The sequence below is a fragment of the Coturnix japonica genome, chromosome 9, assembly GCF_054131305.1.
Source record: "Coturnix japonica strain WE chromosome 9, WE-NBRP24, whole genome shotgun sequence".
Classification (NCBI taxonomy): Eukaryota; Metazoa; Chordata; class Aves; order Galliformes; family Phasianidae; genus Coturnix; species Coturnix japonica.
In genome coordinates, this window is record NC_140671.1 from 29,989,758 (window position 1) to 30,003,014 (window position 13,257).

General features: G+C 46.9%; 1 protein-coding gene across 4 annotated transcripts in view; it reads left to right on the plus strand.

The window, feature by feature from the left end:
* Positions 1-463: 463 nt before the first annotated feature.
* Positions 464-13,257, plus strand: part of SKI (SKI proto-oncogene) — an 88,520-nt gene continuing 75,726 nt past the window's right edge. For all 4 annotated transcript variants that reach the window (XM_015882469.3, XM_015882471.3, XM_015882472.3 and 1 more), the window contains exon 1: positions 464-2,038. In XM_015882469.3, the coding sequence (XP_015737955.1) occupies positions 1,127-2,038 (912 nt within the window). In that variant the 5' untranslated portion in view covers positions 464-1,126. The remainder of the gene's footprint in view (positions 2,039-13,257) is intronic.

The window sequence follows — 13,257 nt, forward strand, 5'->3', positions numbered from 1 at the left end:
AGCTGCATCACCCTGAGCTCCGCTTGCTTGGGGTCCCGGCTGTCGGTCCCCGTTGGGCTGCAGTTATTCCGTGTGTGCTCCACACCCAGGTGCTCGCAGGTTTAGCAGCGGTTCGGTTCAGGTGTTGGGTACACGAGGTGCTGTTTGTTCGTTTATTTCTTTCACTGTCGTCCAGAAATAAAACGCCGAGCCCCCACCAGCCCTGCCGCCCCTCCTTCGCGACGCTCCGCTCTATGAACCCAGCCTCTCTCCCTCCCCCCGGGGCTGAACAAGCTGCGCCTGCCCGAGCAGGAGGGGGGAGGCGGCCGATGTTCCTGGAAGAGCCCGGCCTGGGGAGTTGGTCACATTCTTGGCCGGGATTCAATGACTGAGGCAGACACCAACAAACAGAGTCGGGGGGGAGGAGGAGGAGGAGTGAGGGAGGCTGAGCCAGCCCGCATTAGCTCAGCTCTCAGGCACTCTCAGTCTCTGCTGGAAAGAGGAGCTGGGAGGATGTTAGCGCGGCTCCCCACGGCACGTTGAGAGCGAGAGGAAGAAAAGAAAGGAAGAAAGACAAGGGAGCGAGGCGTCGGGGAGCCGGATCGAGCGAACGGAGCGCTCGGGGCAGGCAGCCCGCAGCGCCGCTTCGGAAGTGTCGGAGATCGGGGCCTTTAATTCTATTCCGCCTCGCTCCCTTCCCCGCACCGAGCCGCCTTCCTCCTCCTGCTTTTTACTTTCCTTCCTCCTGGTGGATATGGACACAAGCGGGATCGCTGCAGAGAAGCAGCAGCCAACAGCTCTTATTTAACCCGAGGTGCCCGGAGCGCGGCTCGGAGCGGCGTTCCGGGGCTGGCAGTGCTCGGATGAAGACCTGGCTTCGGTTTGACTCTGCGCTCCGGCCGGGCCGGGCACGGTGAGAGATTGTGACGGAGCGAGAGAACAGAAAGGAGAAAGAAACGCCAACGAAAAGGATTTATTTCCTCGCCGACTGTGGATTGTTAAACCGGAGTGGGAAGGGGGAAAAAAAAACAACAAGGGTGGGTTGTTGTTTTGTTTAAAGAAAAAAATCCCTTAAGTGGATTTGTACCAGCGTGGAAGATAATTGGGGATTTTTTTGTTGTTTGTTTTTGGGAATAGAAACTAAAAAATGGAGACTGTAAGTAGAAGCAGCTTCCAGCCTCATCCAGGACTGCAGAAGACCTTGGAACAGTTTCATCTGAGCTCTATGAGCTCCCTGGGTGGCCCTGCTGCTTTCTCAGCGCGATGGGCACAGGAGATGTACAAGAAAGACAATGGCAAAGACCCAGCGGAACCTGTACTGCATCTGCCCCCCATCCAGCCCCCCCCGGTGATGCCTGGTCCCTTCTTCATGCCCTCGGACAGATCCACTGAGAGGTGCGAGACCATCCTGGAAGGGGAAACCATCTCCTGCTTCGTGGTGGGTGGGGAAAAGCGCCTTTGCTTGCCCCAGATCCTGAACTCGGTGCTCAGGGACTTCTCCCTGCAGCAGATCAACTCGGTGTGCGACGAGCTCCACATTTACTGCTCCAGGTGCACCGCTGACCAGCTGGAGATCCTCAAAGTCATGGGCATCTTGCCCTTCTCTGCCCCCTCCTGCGGGCTGATCACTAAAACTGACGCTGAGAGGCTTTGCAACGCCTTGCTTTATGGTGGCACCTATCCTCCCCACTGCAAGAAGGAATTCTCTAGCACGATTGAGCTGGAGCTTACAGAGAAGAGCTTCAAGGTGTACCATGAGTGCTTTGGGAAGTGTAAGGGACTCCTGGTACCAGAGCTTTACAGTAACCCCAGCGCAGCCTGCATCCAGTGCTTGGACTGCAGGCTCATGTACCCGCCTCACAAATTTGTGGTCCACTCTCACAAATCCCTGGAAAACAGGACTTGCCATTGGGGCTTTGACTCTGCAAACTGGAGGTCCTACATCCTCCTCAGCCAGGATTACACTGGGAAAGAGGAGAAAGCTCGGCTGGGCCAGCTCTTAGATGAAATGAAAGAAAAATTTGACTATAACAACAAATACAAGAGGAAAGCCCCCAGGGTAAGTGATGCCTTAAATTCTTATTTTAAGAAGGAGCCAGGGTGAAGAAAGAGAGAAAAGGGATTTTCGATGACGTCCATAGATGTACTCAATTTGTTACCAACTGTTTTCCTTTTAGAGTCGTTTAGCAATCTAATCGCGTTCTTAATTCTCACCACGTGTGCGTTCATGTAGACGAGCAGCGTTCGACATGGCTCCTTTTTTTTCCCCTTTTTCCTCTGGTTTTGTGCTGAGCTCGGGAGCTGGAGTTTGATTCTGCTGTATGTGTTTGTGTATCGTATTGTACACAGAACCTGATCTTTGAAACCCATCACGCTGCCCCACTTGAGCAGGAAGTGATTTGGGGCGCCGGGAGCTTCGCTTGGAGGTCAAGATGGGAAAGAAAGGAGGGGAAAATAACTCTGATGGCCCCAGACACGAATGCAGACGATTTTCTCCTCAACTGCGTGCCCCCAGGGATGGAGGCAGGAATAAAATAAAAGCTGGAATAAAACGTGGCCGCTGAGAATGTAATGCAGGTTACTGGTGTTCATTGGAGTGCAGAACGGGAGCGAGGTCTGTGCTTTTAGGGGATCCCAGCGGAGTCTGGCTCTCCCCAGCAAGACAGGCTTTTGTATATGGGATTATGTGTACGTAAATGGATCTGAAGGGCCAGATGCAGCGGCTCGTTGCGTTGTGCCCTGCTGTCCTGAGGCCAGACAGCGTTTTTCAGGTGCCCTGTGTTTTCCTTGCAGCCTGGGCTGCCTGCAGACCCCACCATTCCCGCTGTGTGGGCGAAGGGGCCGTGGGTGGGCACCGGGGGGGGAGGGGAAGAGGGGTGGCAGCTTCTGCCCCTTCTCAGCCCCCCCCCCCGAGGAAGGTAAAATCAAAGCAGAGCAGTCTGGCCTGCAGGTTTGGGGGCAGATTCTGCCTCCTCCATCACAGTTCTTGGAAGTTTTCTTCGGTTTTATGTCCGCAGTGGAGGGGCAATCACAAAAGAACAGGAACTTTTCAAGCCTTCTGAGAGCGTTAGGTGAAATTCTCGGTTAACTTCCCAAATACCTGTTTAAACGTGCAGATAAACGCTCAGGCTGCATATGGCTTAAGTTAAAAAGCAAAAAGCAAAGCGAGGAGGTGTTCAGCCCCCCCTAGCCCCCATTTCGGTCCTCGTCCTCATCCCCCCCCCCCCCCCTTTCCCCTTTCCTCCTGTCGGAGTGTCAGAGCCGCTGTGACAAAGCGGGGTTGTAATGAGCCCCATTATCTCCGTGGCTGGAGGTGGATGTGTTTTTAATGGCTTGTCTATTCTCCGTCAGTCATGTGCTAAGGGGATGCTGGGGAAGATGCGCATGAATGTCTGCGAGAGGAGAAAAGGGCTCCGGCAGCGGAGACGGGCTGAATTTCCTTGGGCGTGCTCTGGGAAACTAAAGAAAAGAATCCCCACTTTCTTCCTTTTGGGAGGGGGTTGTGCCCCTGGGTTGGTCATTTCCACAGTGTGATTTAAATGAACGCTTTTAAAGGTCCGCATTCCTTTTCTTACCGGGCTCTTACGGCGCTGCTCTGCTGTGCCCCCAGGTGAGGGGGCAGGTGGAGAACAAGACAGGACTGCAAAGTTTTGGCTTTGCTTTACTCGTTTGGTGATCCCCAACTATCAGTCCGAACTCAGAGCATGGCAAACACTCTTTCACCTCACCCTCCAAAATGTGTTTGCAACCACTTCTTGGAGAGTGACTTCAGGATACCTGATAATACCTGATAGTACCTGACAGCGGGTGCCAAAAATTAGACAAGAAGATGTTAAAAGTCTGCTATGTAGGTTCACTTGGGAGTGGGAAGGATGGCGTGGTGTGTGTGTGTGCTCAGGTGACAGGATAGCACACATCCTGTGCAGGATGCCTTGGAGTTTCCAGGCTTTTAAGTTGTCTTCTCGGCTCCTATTCGTGTGCTGCGGTCTTGGGGAGGCCCTGACATCACTGGTGGAGTTTTGAACGCTTATCCTTCCTTTTTCTGTAGCCTTTTTCCATAGGGCTTAGCCAACGGATATCATATGCTAAGGTCATTTGTGTTGTAGCAGAACGTGTGGATAATTACGGCGAGATTTAATCTGGCTCTAAGGTTCGTAGGCTGTGGCCAGGGGCAAGTAACACTGGAGTAAAGTTTAGATGCCTAGTAAGGAAATGAAAGGATGATCCGTGTCTGCCTCTGTGTGTTATTGTTAATCACTGTCGGTCTGTGTGGGTTTTGTGTGTCTGCTGGGCTCTGTGTCTGTCTGTCTCTGTGGATGAAAGGGTGAAGCATATGTGTCTTTGTGGTGGTCTTCCTTTTTGATGTAGATCTCTGTGTTGCTTTGTTCCGCTTTATACAGAGGTGTCTGTGTGCGTTGTATGCCATAATCTGCTGTGTCAGATGCTGCCTTTTGCGTGCAAGAGGGTTTTTAAACATGATTTTCCTGATTAATGGAGCTGTGTACGTGTGTACAGTGTCGTGCCTTCCCTGTGCTCTGCCAGTGTGTTGCAGCTTGGGATGCAGCTGCCCGTTGCTGTGTCTGCTTTAAGAAGCAGCGAGTTTTTAGACCATTTTGTGTCTTTGTGAGGTTTCTGTGATGAGGTATGGAGGCTTTTGCTAGCACAGCTCTGCCTTTTAAGGGACTGACTTCGAAATGCAGGAGCTGGGCTGGCATGAGCCCCCACTGCAGATCTGGCATACTGGCAAAACTGCCTTTTTCCCTTTTTTTTTCCTTCTCCTTTTTTTTCCCCTCCCTCTGTTGGGTGGTTTTAAAGCATTGCTACAAGGCATAGCTTTGCCTAGATGCTTACTTCCCACCATATATTTGCATCGAGCATCCATTGTGCATATCTATCCATCTATTTATCTGTACTGAGAAATAGATACATAGATACGTTGTCTCTCAGCATGGTTGGTTGAACCAGATGAGCTTTTTTCTGGTCTTGCCACTTGCTGAAGCAGCTTTAATCTACATCTATAGCTCAGTGAAGTCAGCAAAGGGTCCCAGCCAAAGCTGGGATGAGTTGTGATGAGCCCCTGCAGACAGGGACCATCCAGAGGTGGCTCAGCCACTTTCCTTACCCCCTTTTAAAAATCAGATTGTTATATCCTCCCTGTTAATCCTCGGATAAATGATTTACCTCCCATAAGCTCCTTCACCTTCCTGCCACTTCCTAAAGCTCCTTCTGTTTCGAGCCACATTATAACCTCTCAGTTTTCCTTTGTTTTTATCCTTCCTTGGGTTTTCCACTTTCTCGTGTGCTGATGCAGTTTTTCAGCTGTGATCTCTGCCTGGTCTTTCAGAATCCCCAGCTACCAGCACCACTTTTGTGGGTGTCCCCACTCACTGCCTGTCACACACTGCGTCCACCTTCACTGCCATGGAGCAGAACTGTAACATTCTGGGGGTATTTAGAGAGATTCAAAACGTGAGTAACCTGACAGGGTTGCAAAACATGGTCCTGGAAATGCATCATCAGTGCCAGTGCACTTTTATTGAGCTCAGCTGCTGGTGCATATTGCGTTCACTTGCTGGTACAGATAGGGCCTTGGTGTAGCTATCATGTTCTCTTTCCTCTTTAGTGTGATACATCTCTGCTTTTTAACATCAGCATGTCTCCTGCGATTGAATTAGTTCAAAAAGCAGGCCTGAAGGCTCTCTGCTTGCTGTTTCCAGTAAAGAAGGGTGGGTTTGGCTCTGTCTCTTTTGAACTTTTTTAATATTGAACTGAGCAGCGTTTGACAGCGCTTTCATATTTCCTACCTGTGTGCCAGACATCTGTATTTTTAGCAAAACTGTGTGTGATCAGACACTCAGAGAATACAAGAGCTTCCCTTGCACATGTGTGAACACACCCACACATGCTAGCACCGCCGTGTTCCCACGGTTCATGTCCCAGCAGCACTTCTATGAAGTAGCTGGAAGCTAGAAGCAACATTCTGATACTGACACACAACCAAGCACGTAAGGCCTCCCACTTCATTTCACAATGCCTCCCAGCCCAGCGCTGCCACAACATGCAGCTTTCTCAGCTGGAGTGAGGTTTAGCCAGGTCAAGTGTGCAGCCAAAGCAAAGAACAGAAATTGCTGGAAGTGAAACACTGGGGGGACTGGGTGAGTTCTGGGGGAGCTGTGGCCTTTTAGGTGCTGTATGGTGGTTGCTGCACTTGGAATGTTGCAGTAGTAGACCTTCAATGTGTATCTCTGCGTATTTCAGAGTCCTGCCTCCATTTGTTAATGGTACGTATCCCATAGTGTGCAGAGGAGAGGGATTCTGGTATTTTATTGCAGATATTGAATGTGTTCAGATTGCTGGATTTATTCTGTACAAACTGCCTGAGAACTCTTGGTCCAGGTATTTTCCCATGGAGCAAAGAAGTCATTTTGTTCACTTACCTAATGTTTCAGAATTACATTAAGAATTATCCAGGAACAATTCTGGATACAAAAATATTGAAGCCTCCAAGGAGTGCTTTAAATGTGGAGTTATTCTACAGCTTAGCAATAGGGCTTGGAAAAAGGACCCCAATCTGAAGTACGGTCCTGCAGCACTGGGGAGGTGTCACTGTTTAAGCAGACGTCAGGAGTACAAACAGTTTTACAGATGTTGAGATGGAGCAGGTACGTGCATGTGTGTGAGACAAGAGCAATCCACTGCTATTGAGTCAGCTGTAGCCCTCTGTTGCCCCAGAATAGTTCACAGTTTTCTGAATTCAGCCCTATTGAATCAGGGAGGGAATTAGATAAAATCTCTTCTTTAGAAAAATCACTGCCTGAAATATTAGAACATCTGCTGCTCCCTTCATTGTCTGGGCTGTCTCATTTGCTTTTCCATTGCTGTAGTTCTGAGCTTGGGTGGATGTTCTGGCCTGAACAGTAGCGTGCTTTGAAGATGCGTGTAAAAACAGTGTGTTTTTGGGATGTGCTCAGAGCCTGTAACACCTGGCGTGTCTGCCAGGAGATGAGCACGGATATCACTGGCTGGAGCTGGCTGACCGATGAGGGTGTGTTTTTATTTGCTGAGATGAGTGTTGACACCAGTGTTGTAAAAGCATCTGGAGGCGTCTGTGCGAGGCTGCTCAGAGCATGTCTAGACAATGCAGCGGTTAAAATCCTGGCAGCTGCTGGTACCTTATCTGCACCTCGCTTAGCAGCACTGCTGGGATGGGGAGCTCGGGGGCTGCGTCTGAGTGCTGGAGGCTGAGCAAAGCTTGGGGCTTTGAGGAAGGTCTGTCATCATTCAGACTGAAAGTTCATGTCAGTTTGGTCTGTTAGGCAGCATGTGTTGCTGAAGGTCAGGGGTTCCATGGTACTGACTGCAGCAGGCAGTGGGCTGCCTCTGGGGATGGCTGGTGGTTGGAATTCACCCTGCTGGCTCGGCCAGCCCAGCTGCTTTGCCATCATAGTAGGAATTGTGTCTCAATGTGAAGTGCTCAGCCCCAGAAAGCTTGATTTAAATTAATAAAAACAACAAACCCAACAAAAAAACCCTGAACTCCAGAGTCATTTTTGTCTAGAGGGAAACCTGATGGAAGAGTCACCGTACATCAACAGGAGGTTCTTGGAAAGAACACAAAGTAACTCAGCCCGAGTTGTAGGAAATCTATCAATAGAATATTATCAATTACTCAGCTAATCTGTTTTATCTGAGTGGCCATAGAGCACTTAAATCAAATTGATTTTCACATAAAGGAAGCATTACTTTAAAATGTAGTAATATAACACACTTTTCTTTTAAATTTGTCAATTATAATATATGCGTTAATAATAAATAGGGCACCGCATTTTTATTTTTAATGTTGTTCTGCTCAATTTGTAATACAGCCAGTGTTTGTCATTCTGGGAAGAGGGAACAAACTGTTATAATGTTTTTTTTTCTTTGGAAAATAATTATGAAGAAGCAGAATTGCTCTGAATGGATGTACTCCATTCCATCGTTCCCTTATATACACCTTGTCTAGTCTTATGTTTGTCACATTTCCTTGTCTTCGTTGCCACTGTAGAAATTCAGTCTCGGGTTGTTCTGGGCTGGTTCTGCAGTTCTCACTACAGCAGTCAGCAGCTCAGTAATTGGAACCAGTTCCCCCACAAACCACAGAGCTGTCTATGGATCAGACTCCTTCCTGTGCCCTGCCTGGCAGTGCAGGCACTCATGGAGTTGAGCAACAGATTGTGAACCAGGATACAATGCTGCAAACACAGAGTAGGTTTGGTGAGCTTGTGGTGAGACCCAGCACTCATGGCCTGTGCTGAAGCTGATAGTGAACCTGTAGCTTTGCTGCTGTGTTGTTTTGGTGGTGCTCAAATGCTGGCAGGCAGAACTGAACAGGGCAGTAGCTCCTGAGCTGGAAACTGGTTCCCAGCTTCAGACTGGGTGAGCTTTCTTTTTGTTTCTACATTTAGGATTTGACAGTCTTTATATTTTTTTTTCTTGTTATTTAGTTTATTTTTTCTAAAGCTGGAATGAGGGTCAGCTTTATTTTCCTTGATGCAAATTCAAGGACCATAAACTTGGCCTCAAAATTGCATCAGGTGCGGGTGCAGTTCTTTGAACGTGCCCCAGTTTGCCCATATTGGGCAGACGTGCTGGCTGACACACTGGCCCCTGTGCTCTCAGCTGATGTTGTTGCTTTGACCTTTGCTTGGGTGAGGTAGCAAAAACAGATTCAAATTCAGGTCCTGATCCTGCCAGCTGTTGGTGAACAGGGCTCTTCTGGGAGGCAATGGGAATTCCTGCTTGTGGCTCTTCTGTCCTTGGCTCTGCCTGAGGATTGGTTGCTCTCACTTGTATTTGGGTTGCTCTGAGCACTGGGTGCATATTAAAACAACCTGTTGGGGTTTTTGCAGGCACGAGACACATTCTGCTGCCCTTCCTTGTGTTCAGTTGTGTTCTGGCTGTTTAAATAGTTATGCTTACAGCCAGGGGTGATGTGCATGTGGGCAGAGGTTCTGTGCGTATGTAGAAACTGCAGCATCATTCTGTATACTGGAGATAAACAGCAGGGGAGCTGATCGATAACCTGGCTCCTGGCTTTGTTGCTTATTGATTGACGTGCAGTTACCTTTGCACATGTTTCATAGGAAATGTGACTTTTATTTTTTTTAATTGCAACTCTTTCTGCTTTGGTATGAGAATCGTTTGAATTGGAAGCAAGAGAATTGCTTAGTTTTAATGATTAAAAGCCAGCAGCGACATAAAAATAAGATAGAGGCTGGAGGTTCCCTTAAGTTTTCCTAGGGAAGATTCAGAGGACGTGCACCCCTGTGCTTTGTTCTTCATCCTCCATTCAGTCAATGGCATCATTTTATAGAATAAGGTCATTGACTTGGATTGCTTGTTGGTTTCTCAACCCTTTTCACCAGCCAGTTTGTGTAATGTCTGTCTGAAATGTTGAGTAAGGGCATTGAAATAGCAGACAGGATATCAAGTGTTAGGAAGTCTGGGTTAAGTATAACAGTTCTGGCTGGTGAAAGGGGAGCAGCTCCTTGAGCTCCGTTACAGCTCAGTCTCTGTGGAAACAGCAGGCTCTGGGCTTTGCTATTCCAGCCTTCCCCCTGCTCTTCTACATGCATATAATTAATTGTGTGGGTGCACCTCTTTTCTAGAGATGTCTTCTTTGTTTCTTAGTGGCACAGAATTGTCTGTAATAATGTCTCTTTCGAAGGATTACATAAGTTTTAAGATGATTTCTCCGCTGGGAGAATTATGCAAGTTTAAACTGAAATGTATTTAGAGAGCTTTTATGTATGTGTTTTCTGACTCACAATGCAGAGGGTGATTTATTTGCATCCTTAATTGGACAACATCTGTTAGGGTTGGAAGAAAAACATTTCCTATCCTTCCACTGCCACAACCTGTGTGGGTTTTTTTGGAGCCCCTTCTGCTTATGCAGGGTCTGTGCAGGTCTGACTCTTACCAGGTGCAGGCACCAGGCACACAGGTTGGGGATCTGCAGAGATTTGATGCATATTTGCAAAAAGAAGGACAAAAAAAAGTTATGTGTGCCAATGATACTGTTAAAATCAGAGACAGTAACACCTGTTTTCTATCTTAACTTTTCTCCTTTAATAAGAAGATGATGCTTTCATTACCATTAAACAGAAAACAAGGACAGTGAAGCTTCCCAGTTCTGTTAGTGAAGATGAGGGTCTGAAATATTTCTGTAATGCAGCTCTGACCATTTAGTAAGAACTTTGCTGCTGGTTTTCAGCACAGTTAAGCTGTTTTGTAACCCTTCATGTGGGAGAAGAAAGTGATTCTGCTCATGTGTGTGCATTGACTGTCAGGAGGCCAGAGCAACCTCTTGACTAAATGTCCTGGCTAAATTCTGTTGAGTATTAACATCTATAGGCTGCATGGGGATCCTGCTGACTCAAACAGAGGCTGTAGTATTACCAATTGCAAGCAGCAAATTACTTCAAATAATTAAAAAACCCAAAGCCTCTAAATATTAACTTTGGCTGGGTCTAATATTTGATTTGACAAAGATCTTTAAACACCAAAAAAAGAAAAACCATCTGTGTTATGCCAGAGGTTTACGTATTTATAGCTGTACAGTGTATGTTGTAGCTCCTGTGCAGGGTAAGGGGAGGTCAGAAGATAGGCACTGTTAAGGCTGCAGTGTGGTCTGATCTCATTGACCTTCACTGACGTTATGGATTTCCAATTTACGCTTCTGTTGTTAAGGAATTGTAAACTTGTAAAATCCTGTCACCCCGCAGTTGATAAACTCAGTGGAGCTGGAAGATAATGGAGTTTCACGGAAGTTTTTAGATTAATTAATGAATAAATTGAATGGTTCCCCATTCTTAACTCCCCACTAAGTTTCAGTTAATTCAGTGGGAGTGAGTTCTCACCCATGTTGGAATGTCTTGGAAATCCTCTGTTGGGATAAATGTGCTTAGAGCAGTGTTAGAGCTGCTGGGAGGTGGACAGCAGCCTGCAGCACTGCACCCATTACTGATGTGTCCTTGTTCCCATATAACCTGCACCATTACTCGGAGTGTTGACCAACCCATGTCTTCAAGGTAAACTTGGTCTTTCTGCAGGTTTTTTCTTTGGCATTAACCTAGCCATGATGAGACTTGAATGAATATCATCTGCACACCTGTTTAATATTAAAGATCAGGCATTCAGCGCTTTGTGGCTTTAGCTTGAAATTCAAGTTGCTTTGAGTCATCCCTTTCGTCTTTTGTTTGGGTGGAAAAAAAGGAGTGGCAGTAAACGGCCTGCAGCTAAGAAATGAAAGAGTTGAATTAGGTTTTAGAAATGTTAGTCTTGGCATTTGGGACATTTGCATTTGTACAGATTGTCACGCTCCTCTTTATTTGATTTCGAGTAGAGCAGTTCAGCGCCCAGGATGAAAAATGTTACATATCTTTTCCCCAGTATTGTGACACATGGATGTTACATGGGAGGAGTGGGAAAGAGCTGGAGTGGGAGCAGATCACATTGAGCAGATCACTGGTAGGCCAGCATGGGCACTGCCCCACCTGAGGAACACAATAACTTCCAATCCTGTGAACAGGAGGATGACCCACATATTAACTATAAGAAATCAATGAGACCAGAATTGCAAATAAATTAATTTTGGGGTAGTTTGTAAAGCTTCCTCAATTCATATGTGGCTGTAGGAGAAGCTGTGTTGACTGTCTAGAGGGGACAGAATGCCCAGGAGTTACGGGCAAGAACATCTTAACCCTGGTACCATCACTGAGCAGCATGCGAGCAGTGCTACATCCCTGAGTGCTGCTACTGCAGATGTGTTTGTAAGAGTGTGGATGACGTTCGACTTCTGCCATTGTATAGGAGATAATATTTGAGGTGACTCTGTGCTCTAGACCTTGAGGGTCTTTAATCAGCTTATTTTGCGTGGTGTGCAGTGAGAGGAATGCACATGACATCAGTACAGCTGTGCTGCCACGCAAACCATGCAGAGAACTGAGTTAAGTAAAGGAAAGAAGCTTCTTCAGAAGAGACCCTGAGTGTAATGATGAGTGCTTTGGTCATACTATGAGGGTCACATTGCATGGAGATTTTCCACGTGAAAAAGTAGGAATTTATCCAAGTTGCCCTCATTAATTGGACTAATTTATCAGTGCAGCTTTCTCTTGTTACAACTTGATTTGATTTCAGTCGATTCACGCAAATCAAACTTGGTTTGTTTCTCTGTTTCTGAGAGGGATGCTCATTCATGTTCTCCTTACAGAGCAGCTGGATCTCATCACAACAGATGTGAAAACCCTTACTTTTATGTTGCTGTATTTTCTGTGCGAGTTTATTTCTTGAATTAAGCTCTTGTCCTTATTGGCCCCCTTTCAGACTTGGTACTCGATGTGCAGATGGTTCAGATACCACAAAGTGAGCACTGGGTCCCAGGGAAATAGGGAGATGTGTGAAGAGACTTCTTAAAAATGAAATATATTTAATTTAATTTTAAAAAATAGCCAAGTTTGGTTCAGATGATAATTGCAAAGTAAGAATTGGCTTGCTCCAAATTCCCTCTCCAGAATCTGCTTCTGTAACCACATAGATTGGCTGAGCTGCCTTTCTGTCCATTTGGTTTTGGTGTGGAGCTTTTATTTCAGCATTTCACAGTCTGATTTGCTTCTCTGGGCTGTGTTACAGTAGGACCAAAGCTGAACTGCTACCATGGAAAGCTTTTACATACCTGGAGTGTCAGAGCCGTGTCCTAAAGTGGAGCTTTGCAGAACTGAATTCATCGTGAGCAGCTCAGTCGCTCTTCGTGCTGTTTGGGACACACGTGTCACTTCTGGATTAGGAGGGGTTGGAGTTTTGTTTGGTTTTGGGTTTTTTTCCCTCTCCAAGCTCCTCCTGTAGGCTTTCTGCCCGAATGCATCTTGGGATTTCCCTTTTGCTGAATGAGCTGCTTGTTCAAGAAGGGAGGAAGTGAGGTCCCTTCTGGATTAGGAGGGGATGGGGGGGAGGGCGGGGAGATGTTCTGTTTCATATGCAAAGTGCTCTGAACTGGGGGGGAAAAAACAACAAAAAACACATGGAAACCTATTTAATAAAACCATCCGTGTCCCAGAGCAGCTGCTGGATTTGTTGGGGAGAAACATTTTAAACATGAAATAAAGATGGCACTTGATTTCTTCCAGCATGTATTGAAAAATCAATAAATGTCTCCTTATGGTAGGTACCTGTGAATGGAGCATGATGTGGTACCAACCTCTGCAGCAGCCCTGAGCTCACAGAGATGTCTGTTATGATGTA